The sequence below is a fragment of the Podarcis tiliguerta genome, assembly GCF_965153285.1.
Source record: "Podarcis tiliguerta genome assembly, chromosome: 2".
In the NCBI taxonomy this organism is placed as follows: domain Eukaryota; kingdom Metazoa; phylum Chordata; class Lepidosauria; order Squamata; family Lacertidae; genus Podarcis; species Podarcis tiliguerta.
In genome coordinates, this window is record NC_139535.1 from 44,061,749 (window position 1) to 44,087,489 (window position 25,741).

General features: G+C 42.0%; 1 protein-coding gene across 5 annotated transcripts in view; it reads right to left on the minus strand.

The window, feature by feature from the left end:
- TMEM40 (transmembrane protein 40) overlaps positions 1–25,046 on the minus strand; it is a 28,734-nt gene extending 3,688 nt beyond the window's left edge. The window contains exons 1-12 of one of the 5 annotated variants that reach the window (XM_083421918.1): positions 24,904–25,046; positions 22,146–22,284; positions 16,823–16,950; positions 16,486–16,547; positions 14,563–14,815; positions 12,572–12,635; positions 8,566–8,653; positions 4,636–4,692; positions 3,597–3,692; positions 2,980–3,015; positions 1,196–1,228; positions 170–238 (exon numbers count right to left, since the gene is read on the minus strand). In XM_083421918.1, the coding sequence (XP_083278044.1) occupies positions 170–238; positions 1,196–1,228; positions 2,980–3,015; positions 3,597–3,692; positions 4,636–4,684 (283 nt within the window). In that variant the 5' untranslated portion in view covers positions 4,685–4,692; positions 8,566–8,653; positions 12,572–12,635; ... (3 more) ...; positions 22,146–22,284; positions 24,904–25,046. Of the gene's footprint in view, positions 1–169; positions 239–1,195; positions 1,229–2,979; positions 3,016–3,596; positions 3,693–4,635; positions 4,693–8,565; positions 8,654–12,571; positions 12,833–14,562; positions 14,816–16,485; positions 16,548–16,822; positions 16,951–22,145; positions 22,285–24,903 lie in introns of those variants that run through there. The other 4 variants (XR_014506700.1, XM_083421917.1, XM_083421920.1 and 1 more) reach the window with 4 other exon arrangements.
- Positions 25,047–25,741: the final 695 nt, after the last annotated feature.

Here is a 25,741-nt window from a genome sequence, read left to right on the forward strand (position 1 = left end):
ATAGGATGGAAACACATGTCCGAGGGAAACAGCAGCATTACTCAAGAAACCACAACATACATATGGATTCTGGCTAATGTCATGTGTACTCAGGGGCGGGAGTGCATTGGAGCCAGAGTAAATGGTAAGGTGCCCACAGCCTGAGTCTGAGGGTCAGAAAAACTCTTACCATCTTTTCGTATGCCTGGTAGCCACCATCTTGGGTGGTGAGGTGGATGGCAGGGAACATTTTCATACGCTATGGGAAATGAAATTTCAGTTAAAGTAAAAGTCAATCCCAGGTACACAAACTGAAGCTGAGCCACATCATATTAGCCACTGAATTCTATTCTTTATTATTATTGTTGCCATTTTTCTATTTGGTGCATTGGTCAATGGACCTCAGGGCATTTTGCAATACCTAAGGACAAAATAAGGCCCATCCTATCCAACACTCTGTTCTCACACTGGCCAGCCAGATGCCTAAGGGAGGCTTGCAAGCACACCTGAGCATAAAAGCAACCTCCCCACCTGTGATTCCCAGCAATTCAGTTTCACTGCCTCCCACAGTGGAGGTAGTCATCAAAGGCAGCATTTCTTAAAAGGCTATTCCTGGGAGCAGGGAATAGGGTCAACTGTTGCAGGCCCTGTGGCCTGGGGGTCTTCCGCCTGGCCAGTTCTGCCTGTCTCCTGCCCACCCAGCATAGGCACCAACTCCTATGGGCTGAGCCCTCTATATTGTTTAACAGGGGGCTCAGCCCCCACAATATTGAGGGGGGCGTAGGAAGCCAAACACCGAGCTGCACCTGTGGCCACAAGCAAGGACTAGTTTGAAAACTGGATCAATATGCTCTGTTTTTTGTTTTGTTTTAGGAAATCCGCCATTGAGTGGCCCAAAATGCTTTAAAATACAAATCTATTTCACAAAATATCTTAGAACACTTTGTAAGTAAAAGCAAACATTCTCCTTCCTTGGATGTTTTTAAGCAGAGGTTGGATGGTCATCTGTCATGGGTGTTTTTAGTTGAGATTCCTGCATTGCAGGGGGTTGGACCATTCTATGCTTATAAGTTTGTATGATATGGCAGATCATGCAATGTTGAAGCTTTCATAGCCCAGGCAGATAACATGGTACTTGTATGAGACTTAAAAGGCATTAAAAGACTTAAAAGGGGTTATATAGAAAAGAACAACATAATCTGCAATTTATATTTACCAGTTGTAGGTTCCCCGTCTCTGCACACAACTTCTGAAAAATAACACAGACTGATATAAAAGGTGCTTTCAGACTTTCGCGATTTTGAGGTGGGATTCAGTCACATAGTGACAAATTCAGGGTGTGCAATTAAAGTTAATCTGGCAATCTTGTGCAACAAGCCTGCCTCTTCCTCCTCCTCCTCCTCCCCACCCAAAAATGGAAATTGTTTTGCTAGAATTAAAGTGATGGGGAAATGCATTGGAAAACATGGGATAATTACTTGATACAGTGATGTATAAATCTCCCTGCAAACAAATCAGAGCAAATGTTCAACAAACAGCTGACATTACCTAATCTATCTTTGTGGAAACAAATCAGAATGAATGTTCAATAAATAGGTCGTCTGGAGGGGACCAAAGCAAACAAGCATCTCCTTTTGCAAAAGAAACCAGAAACAAACCACATTACAATACTAGGAAGTGGATATATATGAAGATTCTTCCTACCTGGCCAAACATAAACCTCTATGTATTGTAACAGCTCCTTGCCTTGCTCACCATGCTTTTCTGACTGCAACTCATCAACCCAAATAACAGTATTGTTTTATTTATTTTTACTTATTTTATTAAATTTGTATGCCACCCTTCATCCTAAGGTCAGGTGGTTCACAACAATAAAACCCATGCACAGAAGCCGTTGAGTGAAGCTACCACTAGAGGGAGCAATGAAGACTTGTCTTGAAACATCCCAAAGCTAGAAAATTCTAGCTGCTTTGTTCAAGCTCGATATAACCCATTCCTTTCCATGTGGAGCCTTTTGTTTAAGGAAGAATTCATACATTTTGTGGCAGCAAATAGGGTTTACCGATACATGTGTCTCTCCCAGGAGAGAGAGGCATGTCAATTTGGCCCAGAAGAGAAGCAAAGAAAGAGAAGAAAACGTCCAGGGCCATCTTTAGCATATACAGCACCTTGGTGCAAAGATCCGCCCAGCGCCTCCCAATATTTAGATGTGTTTTTTCTAGGGGGCCTCTGCGCTTTTTTAAAGCAGGGGCAGATCAGTAATAAATGACAAATAATACCTTCGCTGGAACAAGCACGCAGCACCAAAAAACAGCTTTTGTCAGCCAAAGCGCCAAAAAAAATACAGAACAACAACAAAAGCTGTTACAACCAATCAGTAACAGCCACTGATGCAGCCAGTTGAAAAAGGACCAATCACAATAGACAATCTCCAGCTGACAGGAAAAAACAACACCGTTTCCATATTAAAGCAGTGAAGCGCACACACACACACACACACACACACACACACACACACACAGTGGAAAGGGGGGTGGAGAGGTTACAAGGCAGGACTTCGGGGCAGATTTCGGGGCTGTTGCTGCAAGATCATTGAGCCTTGAGCCTAAATCACAAAACTGTACCACTGTACACAGCTCTTTGAGGCGGCTTTTCCCACGCCTTCTCCCTGCCCTCTGCCTCACTCTTCGTACCTGGTGCTGCAGAGCGGAACAGGGTCCAAACAGGGCGCTGTAAGTGTGCAGGCACCAAGCCCCAGCTCCGCCTCGCTTACCTCCCCGCTATCCCCTCCCTGGACTCTCCGCCAGGCGCCCTCCACAGCTTGGCGCCCTGGTTGCCGCGCCACTATGCCCAATGGTAAAGATGTCCCTGGTGAAGTGAACTGCAGCAGCAACATGAAGGAGGAAGCAGTTGGTCCACTCACAGATGCAGAGTGTGGGGTATTACCCAAGGGCCTCTCAAACCTAACAACTGTGCTGCTCAGGATTTTAGTCGACTTACCTGATTCACCATATGGAACGACTTCTCTGGGTGAATCTAAAATAGTGCACAAATATAGAGCAGATAAAAATATGGTTAAGGTAAAACTTTCCAGCTTATGTTGCTGTCAAAATATAGAAACTCCTGTTATAGTTTGTTTCTGTGGTTTAATTTTTCTTTTTGTGCCCTTTTCAATTGAAAGGCAGGTTATCATTTCTTTAATAATTTGACACAGCATCTACAAACAAATACTAACATAGTGAAAGGCAACAACAAAACTTGACAAGGCATTACAAAGTCCCGTGCATTTATTATTACTGATTTATTGAATTCATATCCCACCCGTTCTCTCAAAAAAAAACCCAGGGCGGAAATAGATGAAATACTGTAGATGGGTCTACAGCTGATGCCAAAAGTTCCTCAGTGGCAGCCATATCTCAGAGGGGGAACTCTGCAGGTTTTGTGCAGAATGAGTGGGTGAGAGAAAGGTTTGCGAAGGTCCACCCTGTTTCAGCTCAGCACTAGTCTGAACTTGGCTGCTGGGTTTATCTGAATATTGATTTGCAAGTGCTAGCTCCCAAGTGAAGATCTGTTCTCCCTGCACACAGACAAAGCATCATACAATCTTTTGGAGTTACCTTGTGATGGACTCTCTGTTCTAAGCTCCTCAGAAGAACTTTCACCCTCACTTTCTTTTTGCGGTTTTAATTTCTTGCCTCGTTTTGGTTTCCCACCTGTTCAAAGTATACGAGGAAAAACATTGAAGATTTTCTTGATGTACTACTGATGGTAAAGCCATCAGTATTATTTACATGTATTATTTACATATCTAAACATGTATTAGATTATTTACATATCTATTCATGTATTATTTACATATCTAAACAGAATTAGCCTCACATACTGTAGTAGTAGTAATAATAATAATAATAATTTGTTTGTTTGTTTGTTTATACATATGCCACCCATCTGGCTGGGTTTCCCTAGCCACTCTGGGCAGCTCCCAACAAAATAATAATAATAATAATAATAATAATAATAATAATAATAATAAAGTGATAAATCATCAAACATTAAAAACTTCCCTAAACAGGGCTGCCTTCAGGTGTCTTCTAAAAGTCAGATAGTTGTTTATTTCCTTGACATCTGATGGGAGGACATTCCACAGTGCGGGTGTCACTACCGAGAAGGCCCTCGATGTTAGTACTGACAGCCATAGCTACCCATTTTAAAATGAGTGTTCAGTATAAGCGGATAGTGTTTTTATTGTACATTGCCTTGAAACAATTCTATAGAAGGTGAATACTGATAATTAGAATAAGAATAATCTAATCATAGAGTAATTTCCATAAAAATAAAATTTACCTTAATTAGGAAAGGCTAAATTACAGACAGTGGTACTGTTAAAACTGAAAGAGAGATCTCACCAATTCACATATCCCATTCCAAGCCCAAAATCAGGATGTGAGCATGCAGACTTTGGTATCAAACTATTTTATGGGTATGACTCAAAATATTACAGAAGAATAAGCTGAAACAAAACACATGGATGCCTGCCTTCTGAAAAATGTCGCTTTAGTACAGCAAAGCACACAAAAATATATTATACTTGGTTGCCCAGTTGTCTTTTAAGCCAATAATGTGCCCCCAGGCTTAGTCTCCCCATCTTTTCATTACCTTGTTTTCCTCCTGTATGAACTAAATCAGGAGAATTTGAGTTACTCATTGTTGTGTCTGTTTAAAAGAGATAGAGAAAGAGATTGTAAATCTGGTTAAGTCCTTCAGATCTTTCATATTCCATTTCAAATCTGTACAGGCAGAAAGTGTTAACAACCGTAAAAAAATAAGGAGGGGAAAGCAAGAGTTCCCTGAGAGTTCCTTGAGAAAGAACTGCTTCACACATGAGTATGTGACACGACATTTTATTTACTGCAGTAAGGCTGCAATTCTAAGCACGGCACGCTTAACAGGGAGTAAGCCCAGTTAACACATAGTAGGGTTGCCACATTTCAAAAAGTAAAAACCAGGACACCCCGAAAGTTGTTATGGTTTTCCGATTGACTTGCCTAAAATCCAGGACACAGCACACCCACCCACCCAGGTACCAATTCCGCCTTTGAAATCCTGGTAACACATTGAGACATTTATGAGTACCTAAGATTGCACTGAATGATACAAGAGAAACACATGAAGCAGTCACATGACTTGCAATGAGAGCATATTTCTGAGGAACAGGTTTTATTGCCAGCTATAGCAATGCAAAGTCGCAAAACAGGACGTTCTGGTCACATGACTTATCCTGGACCTTTCAGTGGCACTCATTGCCATTGACCATGGTGTTCATCTACATTATCTATGTTGGGATTTGGGGGCATCATGCTGTGGCATTTCTGTCCCTACCCGACTGATGGGTTTCAGAAGATAATGCTGGATAATGTTTCCTCTTCCCCACAACTTTAGGGCCAGGAGGTCCCATAGAGCTCTATGCTGCATTTCATGCTACATGCAACTACTCAGAAAGGTCACTCAGGGATTTGGCATGTGATGCCATCAATATGGGATGCCATCATCAGGTGAGGTAGAAGAAGTGCTGAAGAGCCTGCAATGAGCTGAAGACTACTCAGAAACTTCATTTCAACATATGGTAGTCACCAGAAAATTAGTCAAAACCAACTGGTCAGAACACTTCACCGGTATTAAAATAGCTTCACTCCCTTCCAGTTTGTTTCTGGGGGCAATTGGGGATACTGGTTTTGGCCTTTTAAGCCCTATAGAGCTTGGAACCAGGGAATCTGAAGGACTGCTTACTCCTTTATAAATCTGCCCACGAGTTGAGATAATTCTCAGATGCTCTGCTCATAGCTGTCAACTTTTCCCTTTTCTTGCGAGGAATCCTATTTGGAATAAGGGAATTTCCCTTTTAAAAAAGGGGAAAGTTGACAGCTATGGCTCTGCTCCAGCTCCCCCGACTCGCAGAAATGGTGCAGGTAGTGACTAAAGTCAGGGCTTCTTTTTGTGATCATGGTCAAGTTTCAGAATGATCTCCCTAATCTGCTAGCATTTAGGCACCGGCTAAATAAAACATTTTGTCCTCATGCTTTTAATAGGTGCGGATCCTATGGGACTTCAGATGCTGCTGGGCTACAACTTCCCTCATCCCTGTCTACTGGTCAGTAGGCTGATGGGAGTTGGAGTCCAACAACAATTGATTCCCCCCCCTCCCAATTTAATTAATTATGAACTACCTCTTCCTTCACTATTTTTACTTTTAGTTTTCTAGCATAGCGTTGTATGGTTTTCTTTCAATAGTTTATCATTCATGGTTTCAATATTTTACTCTGTTCCATATTTTGCCATTCTTCTTGTTAGCTGCCTTGAAAGATTTATTCTGAATGATGGAGACAGAAATGTTTTCAGCAGACAAACAAATGGCTAGAGGCTGGTTCCCTGTTGTCAATGCTTAGAATCGGTGCGGCAGTGACTTTAGAAACGGTCAACAAGCAGGGTAACAACAACACAAATAATCAAAACCATGTAATGACGACAAGCTTACAGACTGTCCTAAAATGTAATGTACCATTTCAGTGATGCTGGAACCACCTGGAAATCCACATCATTCAGTTTGTTCAGATAATTTTGGGGTTATTTTCCTTCACTGGAACACAGCCTGACTGCTGGCCCTAGAGTGATCAACTGTCTCACATTTGAAGGGGTATTTCTTATTCTATAGGACTGTCCTTCATTTCCTTCATTTCTGAGCCTCACAGCTCTTTACTGAAGTAATGAAAATAGACTCCAGACGAGCCTCTTTTTATATCTATTAAAAAATAGCTTGATCTGACAAGTGGCCTGCAGTGAAGTAGAGGAGCCAATGAAATAGCTTTATGCTTGGATGAGTTGCTGTGAATTGTGTTGAGCCTCAGAAATGGAATTCATTTTAATTGTTATGCTTTTCCTAAGCCACTGGAATCTACTTGCTCGTTTCCAACTCAGTGAAACGAAAAAGGTCCAAATAGTTGTGAGACCTATATATAACTGCAACATCAGTTCTCTGCACTTGTATTTTATAATATTTCTTGATTTCCACATAGGAATCCTACAGGTTTGAAAGAATGCTGCTATAGGCAACATACCATGAGAAAGGGTGGGGTGCTGGGGTGGAGAAGCCTGGGTGTGCCTTGGCTTCTCTGATACATTGCTAACAAGACACAATTAAGCTTGAAATGCATGAATAGTAATTATAATATATTTGTCTAACAAATACATCATCAATGACGTTGATGCACAGTAGATCAAGTGGTTAGGTGATATCGGTTGAAGCAGCGTATCAAGTATTGCAATTCCACCGAGAAAGGGACAGGGAATTGCATTATCTTATTTACATGAAAAGTAAGTAGCTCAGTGGTAGAGTCACAGTTTTACACACAGAAGGTGCCAGTTTCAATCCTTGGCATCTCCAAGAAGGGCTGTAAATGTCCTCCGCCTGAAATCCTGGGAAGTCACTGCCAGTCACTGTAGACCAGGCTTCCTCAAACTCGGCCCTCCAGATGTTTTCAGCCTACAACTCCCATGATCCCTAGCTAGCAGGACCAGTGGTCAGGGATGCTGGGAATTGTAGTCTCAAAACATCCGGAGGGCCGAGGTTGAGGAAGCCTGCTGTAGACAGTACTGACCCAGTGGGACCAATGGCCTGACTCAGAATATGTCAGCTTCCTGTGTTCCTAGTAATTAGTAGTAATATCTAAGCATTATCATTAAGTTAGTTAGTGATAATAGCTTAATTAAAAATAGTTTAAAGTTTAATAATAGTTAATTTAGGCTTATAGCTCTTATAGAAGTAGAGAGTGAAAAATAATCTCTGCCTACATTGCATTATTTTAAAAACAGAACTCCAGAAAGAGGACACTGCTTATCACTGAAGCAACATGTGTATTGCTAACTTTTCATAGCCAAAAGCCTATTTCATCAAAGGCACAAAGTGGACAATAAAAAAATAATATTTTTTTGGCTCAACATGCACGTTGTATTGAATTATATTAAAGACTCAGACTAGCCTCTGCCAACCTGGTGCTCTCCAGATATTGTTGCCTACAAATCCCATCAGGCTGTGCTGGCTGGGGCTGATGGGCCTTGTAGTCCAACACCATCTGGAAGGCTCCAGGTTGGTAAAGTCTGACTTAGAACATTTTGAATCATTTCTTTCTACATTTCTCTTTGTTCAAATTTCCGGTCCCTTATCAATTTGGTAGTAGGCAGATTCAGACTTTCTTTTTTACTGGCTTTTGACTATGTATTGGGAATCAAATGGCCACAGACTGAAGAGGCCCAGTGCATTAAGGTTTCTGTGGTTTGTTAGACATGCTAGGCTACAGTTTCTTCAGCAAGTGTTGGCTGTGAATCCAACATACACCTGCTTCACACAACCTCCTGCCATTCAATCCCCACTCTATGGTGCCTGAAAAAATGTTATTGTCGGAAACTATTTATCTGAATCCAATCAATGAGCCTTAAATTCCACACATGGAAGTAAAATAACAGCCATGTGCTTATAGTAAAACCACTACCAAAAGAAAACAACATAGGCATAGAAAAAAATAACCAACTGACCTGTGGTGTTACTATGTATAATTGTCTCTTTGGTAACTCGATAAGTAAGCGCTATTCGGTTGGTCTTGCTATTTCAGAGATGAACTTCCTGAAAGAAAAGAGAGAACTGTGAATGGCCAAGGAATAATTCTTTGCTAGAGCAGGGATAACTGGGTGTGTATCTCATGCAGGATGTCACTGTGCATCCTGAGTTGGGTGTGTGACAAATCATAACTCTGTGTCGAGTAATCTGAGATCAGCTGTTGTAGGCAACCACCTGACTCACAGCAGCTGGTGCAGTTTCAGTTCACCATGATCTGAGTGGGCAAGACTGTTGTGATTTTGCTGTCATTGGGAGCACAGGGCATGAGAGCAGGGGTGGGGTGGAGGGAGAGAGACTAAAGCTATCTAGCAACTGCTGTGGGCCTGGCTCTGAGTGCTCTCCACTGCCATCCCTGTTGCTTTCAGTGGCAATCTAAAACTGGCTCATGGGAACCAGCAGTTACAGTGCTTGAGGCTGATTGTATGCAAATAACTGGCTGGGTGTTGCCAGTCACAAGGAAAAGTTGGTAAGTGCCCTTGCCTTTCAAGAAAGCCATTTTCAATGGGAATTGTTTGGGGAAAATATGTTCTTTTTTCTGGTGTTATGGGCATGGAGTCACACCACAGTGACGCAGACTCTAAGCAAGAAGACAGACAACGGAAAGTGAATACCGATAGTGTGGGGGAAGAGGAGAGAAGGAGTAGCCTCAGGTTCTGCAAGACTGGCCACAGTCTGCCCGTGGTCATGGGGCACTGACCATTTTCTTCCTAAGAACAAGTCCCCACTGCTATTTAGTGCCCGAGATTCTTGAGGTCTGAGCCTCAGGAGACCAGTCAGCTGACAATATCAGGAGTATCGATCCAATTTAAGTGAAGAAAATTTCATTACATTACAGAACCACTGAGCTAGCAACTCTAGGAACTCCCAGACACTGGATTAGCATTAATGCACACCACATCATGTGCAGCCAGCCAATAATAGCTTTATATCCCTTCTAAGACACAAAAGCTCTTAGGAGATATCAAAGAAGGAAATGCAAATGGGGTGGCAGGAGATTGTGGTTTTGTTTGCATCTAGTCTTCCTAACACGCCAAATGTTGAGAACTGGATAAAATGACACATAAGGGCAGCACGTTCTTGCATGTCTCTTTTACAGTGAAAGGCTGGGAGGTACCTAGTTATTAGCTGTTACAATGATACTGAGTTTATTTCCTGTTTTCAGTGCCTTAGGAGATGGCATGCAAATATATCTTCTGACTCTACTGCTACCACACATTCATGTCCAGATCATATGGGGAAATTGGGAAGAGTGGCTGTCAGAGATGTGCTCCTAAGAGAAAGTATAGTGGGCCATGCTATTTTTCCAGAGAAATAGGTGCCAGAAGTCACCACGAACACCATCCTCGTTCTCTTAGAATAGCAATGGTGCCTACCTGAGAGGTGCCAGAACTGAATTCCAGCGAGTTTTGTCTGGGGAAAAGCCCTGATAATGGACCTAGAGAGGAAGAAGCTTTGTGTGCTTCAGCAGTTTCATGCATTCAAATTCAGTATGGGCGAACTTTTTAACTGAAATTTCTAAACCAACTTTCAAACAAAAAGAAAACACCACAAACACAAGGCCCATTATCAGGGCTTTTTCCCAGCCAGAACTCGCTGGAACTCAGCAGTGAAACAAATGGAAAACATCTTAAAAGAAAAACTCTGGTCCACAGAATTCATTTAAATCCCATGACTTCCTCAAAAAACTCATGAGAACTGTAGCTTAAGCCTAAGCTTTCACAGGTGGGGTATCCAGAGAAGAGCCATGGATGCAGATCTTAACATCCAGGAGACTGGTTTGTGAGTCCTTTTAGTCCCAGGTCCCAGGCTATGCATGGCTTTAAATATTATAATCAGCTCTTTGAATTGTGTCCAGAAACATAGAAAGCCAGTAAAGCTGAGGAGGCATGTTTTGACTGGCCAGTTCCAGTCACTACTCCTGTAAGGTAAGGTAAAGGACCCCTGGATGGTTAAGTCCAGTCAAAGGCGACTAAGGGATGTGGTGCTCATCTTGCTGTCCACAGACAGTCATGTGGTCAGCATGACTAAGCCACTTCTGGAGCAATGCAACACTGTGGTGGAAGCCAGAGTGCATGGAAACGCTGTTTACTCCTCCTGTGGCTGTATTCTGGCACCAATTGCAGCAGTAGTTTTCAAAAAGACAGACCCATTTACAACATGGGTTCCATTGAACATTTCTTTTTAGAAATGGTTTGCCTTATGCAGAGTGTTATGTGACTTCCCTCTCCCAAATTGCGAGGGCTAGGGGATAAATTTGGGAGGTATTTTTGGAGGGGATACGGCATTTACCATGTAGTGACAGCTGCCTCTAATTTTGCTGCTTCCTCCTTGAAGCCAGGAGCAGTGTACCTGTAGCCCTCCAGATATTTTTAAGACTACAATTCCCATCATCCCTGACCACTTGTCCTGCTAGCTAGGGATCATGGGAGTTGTAGGCCAAAAACATCTGGAGGGCTGAGGTTGAGGAAGCCTGGTGTAGCCTTTCCAATGTTGCTAGACTCCAACTCCTAGGGGCAAATAGGAGTCCAACAACTTCCAGAGCAACAGGGGTCACCCATCCTTGTTTTAAACTGTTTAAAAGTTGCCCTCTCTTGTTGGTGACTTAAGGCATAGGAGGAGGAGGGATTCTGACTGCTGTAAACATGTGAACGATTCTAGCTCTTCATGCCACAGATACCGCCTGGACTTCCCAGGTAATGGAGAGATCCAACAGTCCTTCCCAATTGCAAACTTGATTTTTAAGGGGAAATACAACACCGTCCAGAAGAGGAAACCCCACCTCATTGATCAGTAATACAGGAAGTTGTCTTAGACTATTTGTTCATCTGCCTGGCCTGACTGGGGAACCTGTGCCCCTCGCTGATGTCCATGAACTCCCATCAGATCCAGCCAATATGGCCAAAGGCAAGGATTCGTGGGAGATGTACTTGAGCAAGACATCTCATCCTTTTAACTAGAGATGCTAGGAACTGAGCCTAAGACCTTCTGCCTGTGCTCTGTCCCTGAGCTATAGTCACTCCCATAAAGCCAGCTAACAACAATACACCTGCCTATCTGTCTAATAAATTGAGCTTCAGTTTATGAGCCCTAATCCAGTCCCTGGCACCAGACATCTCTTTAGCACATTTACCACTTGAACTGCATTAGATTAAAAGGAGAGAGACAGCTGGATGTCTTCATTATACAGAGGATGATGGAGACACACCCCTTTACCCTGGCTTACAACACCTGAGATGTATATTTTTAGGAGCCACCTCATTTGTTTTAATGTTAGTTGGGATGGGGGGCTCTTTGTAATTGTGTTTATACACTGAGAATCAATAAAACTTCTTATATTAATGTTGTGACCCCCATTGGCACCTTAAGGTGTAGGGCAGGCAAGACCGGAAGGAAGAGCAGAGGAAGAGGAAGAAGAGAAGATTTGTAAAAATTCTCAGAGATACCAAGAAATGTGTCATGATAAGTGTGGAATCAGACCATGGACAAAAGGTAACCTGGACAAAACGTCTCATCTTTTCCTTTGAAGTACTCATTGAACTGTTGATTTATGGTAAATCTACATTACATATTTAAACTAGGTTTAAAAGAGGTTTAGTTGTAGGTAGTAGAAATTGTTTGCTAAAGATCACTGCCCTATTTCTCCCAGAACTACAATTCCCATAGTCTCTTGCTTGAGAGCATTTAGCATTAAACAGATTTAAAGTTCAGTTAAATGTGAACTGCTATCTTATAGTGGTTGTGAACTATCCATTAATTAGAAACCAGAACAGGTGGATTTGAAACCTTTCTTAACCACACAATGAGAAATCATATTTCATATATAACACAAAAATCACCAGCCAAGTAAGGTTTACTACATATAGCCAGACAGTAAAATTCTAAAACTTTGATCAGGTTAGACAGAACACCAAACAAATCACTTACCAGCAAAATATTCTTGGTTTCAAGCAGTGTGTTCTCAGCTAACCACAGCAAAATTAACAGTTTGCTGAAATAGTAACAAAGAAGGATAACAAAATTCATGGAAGACAACACCTCTCTGTATTCTCAGGAACAAGACTTTCTAGTTAGTTTAGCTATGCTCCTCCCTCCTGCTACAAAACATCCTATAAGGTTGGATTGTTACTCATTGAGTTCATTACTAATTGCAAAAGCTATACGCTAATGGCTCATGCTAATTGTATTTAAACTTAGAGGTTTCATAATGTGTTGACACATTGCAACAACCCATTCCTGCTTGCATTCAGAGTGATCTTGCACAAGAAAATGTGACTTCCTCCAAAAAATTTTACTCAGAAGCTAAAGTCCACATCTGAGACATTTTTAAATGAACTGAACTGGAGTTCAGGGGTTTGTACAAGGCTAATTCTGATCCTTCTGTTGTCTGGAAATGCAGACACTAGAAGATATTTCCCATCTGTCTAAAATCAATCTCAGATCAGATATTTACATAATTGTTTAAAAGTTTGTTTGAGAATGCTTTTCTTTGCAGCTGGTAAAGAAGATTGTATTTAGAGCACAACCTGTTCTCCTCCTGAAGCCAGGAGGAAGTTGGGAGCCTTTTGAGGCTGCATTTCATATCAGGCAACATTAATAAGAGTCCTTCTTTGTCTCTCCCTCAGCATCAGGAGAATATTCAGGACCAGGGTCGGCCTGAGACATTTTGGCACCTAAGGAGAACCACAAAATGACACACACCTACACACCCTGCCAGGGAAGAAGGGGTGAGATCTACGTTTTGATCTGCTGCCCCTGTGGATCTTGCTGCCTGAGGCAGTTGCCTCATCTTGCCTCATAGGTGGGCCAGCCCAGGACAATTTGATGTCAAAATTGGGTACTGCATTCTAGTCCAGCATATTGCTCCATGCTGAGTCTCATTCTCTGTGACAAACACAATTACTTCAAAGGCTTCAGTGTTTACAACATTCCGTGGTTTGCAACTTCAAAACAGCAGGTTGCAACTTTGGCCAATTATCTATCATGTGTGTCAAGTTTATGCAACGTGCCCTTAATTGGGAGACGCCTTTTAACAAAATAGGCAGGGTTACAGATAGCAGACATCTTTACCACAAGGGCATTTATCCACAACTTTGGGGGATTTTGCTCCATACCAGTATTTACTTGCAAAATTTCTACCCTGCCCTCCCTCCAAAAGGAACCCAAGCTTGATCTAGACATATCAAAGAAGTGTTTCAGTTAAACACGGTGTATACTTTGTATGAGAAATTGGGTTGGCAAAAACAGAACTCCACAGTGCCATCTGGTATCACTGTGTTATAATGCATATGCACCACATATAAAGTGCTTTTTCTTTGCCAGTATAGCTGAGTTCTCAATCAAATTACAGGGAATTTGTCCATTTTACTTTCTTTGCCTAAAATATTTATAAAACACCTTTCATTGTACAATCAATGCAATAAAACAATCAGATATTTAGAACAGATAAAATCACTGATACCTAGGAATACCAATAGTCCAAAAATCTGCTTGGGAAAACCCTCATGAATACTTGTATCTTCATCAACAGGTGGGGAACCATCACCACAAGTTCCCACCATATCTCTAGGGCAGTCTTTGCCAGACTGATGCCCCCCAGAAGCTTGGAACTACAAAACCCATTAGGACACCAGGTTGGCAAAGGCTGCCTTATCTTTTGACCTCTGTTCATTTCTACGGTCCCATAGTGTGCTTATCACTTGATTTGCACTCTTTTGGCACATGACTAGAGTGGGTGCATTTTGCTTATCTCATATTGAGACAGGTGGAAGAATCCTGCCTGGTTTTGTATGACACTGTCAACAGAGGAATAGGCAGATGAGACCTCAGAAACAGAGCTACACACATACACACCAAGCATGGGGGCTGGAAGAAGAGGGGATGGGGAGATTGGGGGACATTTGCTATCAGCTACTTACCATACTGCTTTTCTTTTGATCCTTTGCTTGTAAAACTGAAAAACCTACACACACCTCAGCCTCTTAGACTCAGCTGCTTCTACCAGAGGCCTGATGTTAGTCAGTAGCTCTCTCTGCTCTTCCTCTTCCTGCCAGCTTCCTCTCTCACTCTTACCTCCCTTCTGCTGCTGCCCATATACGGCTGACATACCATGGGTAAACACTCAGTGCCTTGAAAATACATGGGGTGGGCTTGAAGACAGCATAGATACACCTGGAAGAGAAAAATTCAATATTTCGTTTAATGTTGATATTAAATGACCTTTTCAACCTCTTTTTAATATTCAGTAATTCCATCACTGAAATACTCTCTGTTTTATTCTGCAGGGTGTTCAGTGCAGCATGCCCCATTTCAAGCATTCTACACAGGCTTCAACTTTAGTGATGTGGTTACCAAAAACACAGTGTATACCTAAGTTATTAACAGTACTGTATGTACTGTATCGTATGTAGGGATGTGGGTGGCGCTGTGGGTTAAACCACAGAGCCTAGGACTTCCCGATCAGAAGGTCGGCGGTTCGAATCCCCACGACGGGGTGAGCTCCCGTTGCTCGGTCCCTGCTCCTGCCCACCTAGCAGTTCGAAAGCACCTCAAAGTGCAAGTAGATAAATAGGTACCGCTCCGACGGGAAGGTAAATGGCATTTCCATGCGCTGCTCTGGTTCGCCAGAAGCAGCTTAGTCATGCTGGCCACATGACCCAGAAGCTGTACACCGGCTCCCTTGGGCAATAAAGCGAGATGAGCGCCGCAACCCCAGAGTCGGTCATAACTGGACCTAATGGTCAGGGGTCCCTTTACCGTACTATATCGTATGTATGCCTGACACATTAAGGAAAATCAGTTGGATAACAAATTTGTATAATTTAGTAGTTTAGTAGTTTGGAAAATTGGAGAAAATCTTACCTTTATTTCTTCCATTTTTTCATAGTTTTGTTTTATCTTTTTTCTCTTTATTATGTTATATTTTATATCTTTGCATGAAGTTACTCATTAAAAATACTTTAAAGATATGAAGGTTATACCGTATTTTCTGTGTATAACACGCCCCGTGTATAAGACTCCTATTTTGGGGGACCCCAAATTAAGAAAATGGGGGGAGATGAGAGTTGTTGAGCCCAGAGTTGTTCAGCTTTTTTGGGGGGGGGGGATTGCCAACAATCTCTCAGCTGCCTGATGACCGCCACTGCCAATTGCACACCTCGCCTAAGTCAATGATCGTCTGCCCAGCCAATAGCACACCCAAATGCTGCATCAGCAGCCAATCGCCAGCAGGCCTTGCTACAGCCACTAACTCCCCCCAATCACCACTGACAATCTCCTGCTCGCGGCTGCCACCAATTGCCCATCCCTCCTCTGCACTATCCATGTATAAGACGACCCCCAATTGTTTAAATTTTTTATAATAAAAAAACAGTCTTATACATGGAAAAATTCGGTATTTTCTTTTTAGAATGCAGGGCTCTTCAAACATTCTGCTAGCAGTGCCATCGTTTTGCTGTTCTGCTTCCAAGAGCTACAAACCATTGCCCTACTAATATTCAAAAAGATGGCTAGCGTCCATAGACAATTTTTATAGTGCCATGAGCCAACATGGAGAGATTGGTTTCCATTATTTGCACTGCTTAATCTGCATAGCTGCAGGTATTCTCAGTGCTCCATTTTACCAGCCCTGCGGCACCAGACTTCTGGTACTCAGATTCAGTAATGGGCTGTTGGATTCAGAAAGTAAAGGCTATCAAGTAGAGACTTTGTCACATAAAAACGAGAGATTGAGAATCAGATTACATACCTGAGAACAACACAATTGCCCAAATGTTATATTTAATCAGGGAGAGCAAAATATTTTAAGGCATAGAAGAAATATGAATATTTCTTATACTTACACCAAGACTGCTAAAGCGAAGACAGATGGCAGGAAAGAACCCAAACAGGAAAAGGAGACTAGCTAAAAAGAAGAACAGAGACTGGTAAGGCAAAAATAGAATAGCTAAAGGCAGTGCTTTTTATATAGAAAAAATGGTGCTGGTAATCGCCATGAAGTTGTTACAGTAAGTGCCACACTTTTAACATTAAAAAAGGTGCTGGTACTGCATACCTTTGAGTACCCTCAGAAAAATGTACTGGCTAAATTCATTCATTCATTCAGCCTTCATTGTCATAATTTAGACAATAAAATCATAAAAGAGGAGGGACATCCCGACCCAATTTTATTTCATTTACCTAGGAACAGGAGTTTTGCAAAATCCCAGTGTCATATGCGCTCTTATGGAATGGGAAGCAAAATCAGTTCCTTATTCCAGAGGATTTGTTGGAAAGGCAGCAAAACGTCATCTGCAGGAACTAGGCTCCTGTGGACAGACCAGAATAATAACAATGTCTTTTGTTTTGCATATTGACCTTTTTGCAAATTAATTTTTAAGATTTTTTTGTATGTTTGACAATTCAATAGAGCGTTTTTAGAGACAACTTTCTGCTTCGTTCCTTTAATTCCACCAAACTCTGCCAATAAAGGCGGGTCTCAAATTTCAGTTGTGCCCTTTGTGATGCCAAAATTTGTTCCCCTTTCCATTCTACATAACAGTTGTGGATCCCTCTGCAGCGCCACCAAGGCTTCACGCCCAAACTGGTTGTGCTCCCCTAAATCTGCCTCTGTTGCTGGAGTGCTATTCTCAAAGTCATTCTTCACATGTTAGAGCATTACAATTGAGCCAGTAACCTTTATGTTGAGTACCCCACATACTGAGCCATTCATGGGTGGCAGGCAGCTTTGGGACAGTTCGTTAACATTCATGCAGTGAGAATTTAGAGGATATACCTGGTGCCCTCTGGACAACAACTCTCATCCGCCTCAACCAGAATGACTGTTGGCCCATGCTGATGGGAAGTGTAGTCCTCACCTGGAGGACCAGGTTGGTGAAGCAATGAAAAGGTTCTCCTAAAGCAGGGATGGAGTAACCTGTAGCCCTCCAGATCTCGTTGGACTCCAATTCCCATCAAGGAATGAGGGGTGGACTGTGGCCCAACATCATCTAGAGGGAAGCAGGTTCTCTACCCATGTTCTGAAGCAGGATTCTGTGTCATCATCATCATTATCATCACCATCATCATTATTATTAATAATAATAATGGCATTTTTATCCCAGCATTTCTCTGAGGAGTTGGGGCAGGATACATGGTCCTCTTCCCACCATTTCATTTATTATGTTTTCAGAAATTATACATAGGAAGTAGACTGAATAATAAAGCGTGTCCAATACTTGCTTATAAAAAGTGGAACATTATGCCAACTTGCCCTTCTATTAAGCCTCAATGTAGATATTGAGGAGTAGATAAGGTTACCAGATGTCCCCGTTTCCCGGGGACAGTCCCTGGATTTGTAAATCAGCCCCCTGATAAAATCCATCTATTTAGTAGGAAGTTGAAAAGTGTCCCCGGATTCATTGAAAAGAATATGGTAACCTGAGAGTAGCATCAATTAAATATCTTCAGGAGAAAGAAGCCTAATTTCTTCCCTGTGGCTGCAGTGAAAGCTACATCTGCTTCTACAATACAAGCTTATAAAAGACACCACGTAAAAGAAAAAGAAGAAGGCCTCTTTGGTTGTCTGACTGTATTCCACTTCCTGAAGGACTGAGGTATTTTGTGAAGAATTATCACCACCTTGTGGCCTAGTGTTGCATATAATCTTTTCATGACGAGGAATATGTTGAACAGTGTTTCTTTTATATAATGCTAAACCTTCCATGTAACTTTTACCTGGCAGGTGTTTTTTTTAAAGTAACCAAAAGCATTCCCAGAGGGCAAAACTGCAAATGATAGCCGAGATGTGTGAATGAATCATCCCCCTTTTATATTCTCCCCCTCCAAATAGAAAATGGAGGAGGGCTAAATCTGGATTTGGATCACAGCACAGAGATGTGTGCCTTTTAGACTTTTCTCTTATGAAAATTTCCACCTGAGACCGCTGTTTGCCTATAAATCTACACAGGTAGTTTTATTTTGTTTTTTTTAAACAAAACAAAACAAAACAAAAACACCAGGGCAAATAGTGGCTCTCGGTGTGAGATTTTCATTAGGAAAATGGGGCAGGGGCAGGGAGGGGGGTTAACATCTTTACCTCAGACCACACTTCTGATTCAGCTCATGCCCCCACTCCCAGCTGCTATTTGGGAGTGAGAGATTAGGGACACATGAATGCATCTCTGTTATCACATCTACCGTATTTTTTGCTCTATAAGACTCACTTTTTCCCTCCTAAAAAGTAAGGGGAAATGTGTGTGTGCGTCTTATGGAGCGAATGCAGGCTGCGCAGCTATCCCAGAAGCCAGAACAGCAAGAGGGATTGCTGCTTTCACTGCGCAGTGATCCCTCTTGCTGTTCTGGCTTCTGAGATTCAGAATATTTTTCTTCTTGTTTTCCTCCTCCAAAAACTAGGTGCGTTTTGTGGTCTGGTGCGTCTTATAGAGCGAAAAATACGGTAATTTGGCCCAGGAGAAGGCTACAAATTTAAGGGGAGTGCCAGCAAGGAGGGGCTGTTTCATCCCTTCTCTCTTAGGGCCATTTTCCCCCCCCTGCTCAAAATTTCTCCAGTCTGCCTTTTCTCTGCAGCAGGAAAATATGTAGATATCCTGGTATCTTGAAATAAAATTAAAATAAAGTAAGGATCTTCTATATTCTGAAAAATGGGGATGGCATCCAATGAATGTTGCTGTACTGTTTGAAGGCATCTACCTGTGTGGAACAGCGAGAAAGGCTATGTTTATCATTCCTCTTCAATATCTCCACCCTTAAAAACTCTGCACTAGAGGATCTTCCATCCCACTGGAGCAGATTTGGGGAAGGGGAGGGAGGGGGAGGGCAGAAGGCTACATTGAGAGGAGTCATGAAAAATCCCCCCCCCCATCCTGCTGCAAAGTGCCTTCAGTCAGCACAGCAATAGCCCCTGAGAAACAGCCATTGGATTCTACCCGCTATTTATATCTCAGGTTTGTTTGTTTTTAAATTACTTTTTTTTAAAAAAAAGAAAAAGAAATATGTGGTGAATTTATTAGCTTTCCTTCAAAAGTAGGTCCTAACTTCTCTTTTATAACTTCTCTTATAAAAGCATAGCTGTGTTATTGCATTAGAATTTTCAATATACCGTAATGCACTTCAAATATTTTCACAGGGTGTTCCTTATTGTTACACAAAAGAGAAAACTTAATGTAATTTGAACATAATAGCTGCTATTCTTCTTACATTGGTCCAAGGGCTACTTCACACTGCTTTCAATTTTCTTTTCTTTTTTTCAGTTCACAATGCCTAAGATTCATTGTGTTCATGCCTTGGATCACTTTTCAAAGCCTCATCTTGCAAGAATCTTTTCAGTCCTCTTTCTGGTGGCGTTCAGCCAGCAGGTGTCAAGAACGGATGGGAACTGTAACAGCCTTCAAAGAGTTGCTTTTTCACCTTGATCCATCCTTACCTTTAGAATCCAGTCATCCAGTTTGGTCACTTTTTCATGTCATGAAGTTGTCCTTGATTGGCTCAGTTTAAGACACCTGAAACTAGTTAATAGTGCCATCCTACTGCAATCCTATACATGTATACTCAAAAATAAGTCCTGTTGAGTCCTAAGGTAATCATTTACAGAACTGAAGCCTAAGTTATGTATACATATATGTTTTAAGTATGTGGAAGCCAATGTGATGGAGTCGTTAGATTGCTGGACTAAGGATTAGGGATCTGGGAGGCCCAGGTTAAAATCTTGACTCTGCCATGAAGATCACTGGGTGGCCTTGGGCCAGTCATTGCCTCTCAGGCTAATGTACCTCACAAGGTGGTCATACGGATAAAATGAGGAGGGGGAGAGACTTGGAGGAAAAGTGGGATATAAATGTGATAACTATAAATAATGCAATATGGCAATCAGACTTTGGGGCAGATAGCTATGGTGAGAAACACACGTCTTGCTGGAGTTTAATTCATTTGTATGCTGCTACTCCATTCTGCTCTCTCAGTGCCAGCGCTGGTCCAACCCTTTGTGGATATAAGACTCCTCAGGGAGCCTACATTATTACTGATATATTAATTACCTAATGCCAAGGAGCCAAATCAAGAGCATGTGGAAAGGCAGAAGGAAGGAATTATAACTGTATAATATTTCATCCACAGAGATGATGGCTTGGCTCAGTTACAGAATACATCACTGACAAGATTTAGGAAACCCTCTATATGCTTGTTATAATTTGTACATAAGCTGTGGACCTTTTTTAAATTTACAAATGGAAATAATTTCAGGGCATGTGGCATGACAAAACAAAAGTAATAATCCAAAGCTACAATTCCCTTCCTAGGCAGATAAAGAAAGATCTAGATTTACTTCTGCATGTGTTTGAAAATCAAATGTACCAGTAAATGTTCATTCTGAGTCTTTAAGACCCCAACCCAAAAAAAGTCCGCTTACTCCATGCAATTTCAACTTGCTTTGCTGTTCTCCAAAGTCCACAGTTCACAAAATGTTGCCACTTAGTTTATCTCTCAGCCTCAACTCCTCATCTATCAAACTAGAAAAGGCTTCATTGATGAGGACTTTTAAATTTCCTTGTCCCTGAATGTTTAAGCCACTTAAACTCAGCGTTCGAAACTCCCATTGTTCTAGGCACATTTTACGACAGCGGATTTCATTAGCGTGAGCACATTCTGAGCTCTGGGTGCAGTACTGCGCCAAAGATTTCAGATTAAAACTGCAAAATGGAGGGAAAGGAGGACATTTTTCTGCCTCCCCACTTGCAGCTACTCTCTGAAGACTGGAGATGAGACCCTCTTAAGAATATTTGGGGGGGTGGGCAGGGGAAGGACTAGACTAGACCATGTAAAAAATGAACGTATTTTAGCTGCAGTTTGTTCATTTTCTGCTTTGTATTCTTGCTATAAAAAGTGTGCCTAGAGACATTCCGTTGTTGCACCCATAACCTAGGTTTAAGGTGCCATTTAGCTTCTCGCTTTCATATCTTAGTTTCTAACCCTGTTTAAACTGCATGATGAAATTCATCACCAAATGCTATTAAAATAACTTCATCCGATGCCATAGAATATATTGGGGTTTTTTTAAAAGTCACACAGGGCTTCCTTTGTGCAAGAGAAATATAAAAGAATCTGAAATTAAAAAGAATCCAGGTATTCTTATATCTGAATTTACAACATGCAATTCAGACTCACAACACAGCAGCCTTGAAAGATGACATGAATTCCATGTGGAAATCATGCATGTTGGTGCACATCTATTTACCTAAGCATATGTGACTCCAAACTACTCTTCTGTTTCTGCATCAGTGCATTGGAAGGTCTGCAGAAAGGTCAATGATCATTTGATCAGATTTCAGCTGACGAGCCAAGAGGAATCTGGCCTTTAAAGGAACCAGGCTTAAAATCATGCGGCTTTGCTTGTTACACAATTAAATTATGCACTCCAATGCAGTATTTCAGAGTTGGCACAAAACTCCCCAGACTGTATTAAAAATATCTCTTTTCTCAATCCATCTTCTAATCTAAAGTGACATACCTGCAGGGCTTGGGAAGCATGCTGGCTCCTCTTACTGGTGAGCCTGGAGTATTTTCCCTGATTAAGCATCCATGCTAAGGAGCTCATGCCACATCTTCTCCTTAAAAGCACACCATCAGGATTCCTTGTTAGTATATTCCTGAAAAGGGGAGATGGGATACAAGCAGGAAAAACAGTCATCCCATAGCCACCACCACAACCACCTAGAAGTAGCAATCAACACACACTACATACATAGATGCACAGTGGTGTGCTTTGCCCTACAGTATTCCAATATAAAACAGTGTGACAACATCCACACTGAAATTTACTGGTAACTAATGGAAGGATTAGGGACGCGGGTGGCGCTGTGAGTTAAACCACAGAGCCTAGGACTAGCCGATCAGAAGGTCGTCGGTTTGAATCCCCAGGATGGGGTGAGCTCCCGTTGCTCGGTCCCAGCTCCTGCCAACCTAGCAGTTTGAAAGAACCTCAAAGTGCAAGTAGATAAATAGGTACCGCTCCGGCGGGAAGGTAAACGGCGTGTGCTGCTCTGGTTCGCCAGAAGTGGCTTAAGTCATGCTGGCCACATGACCCGGAAGCTGTACGCCGGTTCCCTCAGCCAATAAAGCGAGATGAGCGCCGCAACCCCAGAGTCGGCCACGACTGGACCTAATGGTCGGGAGTCCCTTTATCTTTACCTAATGGAAGGATTACATAAAATCCACATTTGTGAGGATTTTGCTGGTAATGGATTTTTCAGTTCTGTTAGCATAATGTACGTAATAAGGTTTGCCTTCCTAAAAGTTATCCATATTAACGTGGCAAATAGTACTATATACCACTTCAAAATGCCCTTACCTGGGGTTTGATAGGTGAGAAAAGCTTGACTTCCTGTGATTCTCAAGATCTAGCAATTTTTTTCATGTCACTTTGGGTCATTGCATCTGTAAGCCTATACCCACTTACTAGGGTATAACTTCCATTTAGTTTAGTGGGATTTATCTCTGAGTATTTCTAAGTTTGGGCTGCTGGGCTGCAACCCTAGGCACACACCTGGGAGTAAGGTACCATTGAGGATAAAGGGATTTATTTCTGTGTAAACATGCATTGGCTTGCACTGGGCTGGTTGTGGGAAATTTCAAATCCTCACGAACAATCTATTAGTCACTCATGTGTGCTACTGACGTTAGTCAAAGAGAACTCCCTTAGTAAGAACAATTACATCACTGCTAGAAATCCAATAAAAGAGAGTTTCATAAGCAGCAGCTGCAGTCATCACAAACTACAGCAAAAGGGATACTGCTTTTGCATACTATTAGCCATTGGGCTATTTCCAATGTTAGTCATATCTGACCCACTGAAATTCATGGTCATAACTAACTTAGGTCCTGTAATTACGTTTGCCCGTGCATGTTATGATTATGCAGTTGGGAGTGGATGGAAGTGATTTTCTACCTACCCACTTATGGTAAGAGGCTGCACTGCTATAGAACTGAGCCCCTCAATTAAATATAAGGACTGCAGAATTTGGCAAGCTATGAATTTTCAGACCTGGGCGGTAGAATTTGTTACATGCGTTAAGGTTTGATTTTCTCCTGTAAAAAGACTCCATCGCAGCAAGAAGCAATCAGTCTTGTGCCCCGTGGGTGTGGGGTGACCTTTTGGGGAGACAAAGCATCAACACGAAAGCATTTGTCTAAGCTCTTAAAGGCTTAAGGAGGCACATTGTCCATCCAAGGGACAATACTTATATGGGGCAGTGGACATATGCCAAACACCCAGATTACCTATTAACAAAAACTCTTTAGGAGCTGGCCTCTGGGATTTCCTCAGGAAACAGACCAAGTAGGAGGACAGGGATTATAAACACCGATTTAAAAACTTGCTTGTTACGGATTGGGGGCAGGGGGGCAGATGAAAAATATATATGCTGCTTTTTGCAGAAAAGTCAAATGTAGAAAAAAAGAATAAAGGTTACAATAACATTTCAGAAGAGAGATTCTCTTCTCTCAGTGAGTTAATTTCCCCCAGCTGACTCCCAAATGCTTCATTTGGATCCTTAAATTGCTGCTGATATACTTCCCTTTGTTGGATATATTTCCTTCTGTGGAGGCTTATTGAGCAAACACACAGAGGTATAATAAAAAAATAACAACCTATAATGCATCCAATAACTTCTCCCTCACTTTCCGTTATTGAATGGTGTCACTGAATAATTATTCAGTTCAGCATTGTCTGTACCAGCCACAAGGCCTGAGATTACCTCACTATGCTAGGAGTGCCCTGGCTGTCAAATTGACACAGAACAGTAACAAAGGAATTCAAGAGCATCTGCTTGTTCCTAGACTATTCTACAGTCTGCTTTTAGAAGTGGAATGATCTGTTTCGTAGGATGAGTGTAAAAGAGCTTCTGTTTTGAAGTTCATCATAAAACTTCACAGGGTGTATGCACACCTGTGCTACTAATGGATTTTGGTATTGCAGGAGAAGAAACCTGCATTTTGCTTCCTGCATCTGTGACTGTAAGTTAAAGCTCTTTATTTGGTTGGCAGCTCTTTGGACTATTTTTTAATGCCTTCTCTGTGCAGAAAAGGGCAAAGAGTACAGAATAAAGAGGAGTAAGCAAGGGGTGAACAGCAGGCAGATTACAAGCAGAGAGGATTGGAACAGAAGGGAAGACTTTATGAAAAGGATGAAGTGATGTTTTTTTTGTAAGGAAATCATGGGGAACTCCCACCTGCATTCAGAACTGTTGTCTCTGAAACCACTTGCTTACCTTCCGTTTTTGGTCCCCTTTTTAGAACTCCACTTTCTTTTCCTCTTCTAGAATCTTCAGTCTCATGTGCTTGCAAAAACTGGCTGATGACCCATTATTTCTGCAGCTGCTACCTACATTTAAAGGACAGGGTTCCCTTCCCTAAAGAATCCTGGGAATTGTAGTTTACCACTTAAGAATTGCAATTCAAGGCAACCTTTAAAAACTACAATTCCCAGGATTCTTTGCGGGGCAGGCATGTGCTTCAAATGTATGGTGTGGGTGACTCGGGGCTGATCCACACTTCTCCTTTCCCCTGCCTAGAAAGCATGCATCTGAATGGTTTTCTGCTTGTCTCGTGTTTTCTAGGCATGGGTCTGAGTGGTTTTCTGTTGGTCCCTCTGTTTTCCCCAAGACAACCCACTCTTTAGCACTGATTTGGAGCAAGTGCCAATCTGCAGAAAACCCAATTACGTTTGCTCCGATTCAGTGGTAAGGCTTGGGTTTCCCTGGGAGAAAGCAGCAAGGCAAGCAGAAGTCTGGATGTGTCCTCAGTTATGGAAAAATAGGCATGATCTTTAACCTCTTTTTTTCCAATACAGTGGTACCTCTGGTTATGAACGTAATTCATTCTGGAGGTCCGTTCTTAACCTGAAATTGTTCTTAACCTGAGGTACCACTTTAGCTAATGGGGCCTCCCGCTGCCGCCGCACCGCTGCTGCGCAATTTCTGTTTTCATCCTGAGGTAAAGTTCTTTACCCAAGGTACTACTTCTGGATTAGCGGAGTCTGTAACCCGAAATGTTTGTAACCTGTGGTACCACTGTACTACTAACAGTCCAGCTTGTATAATGCATGTT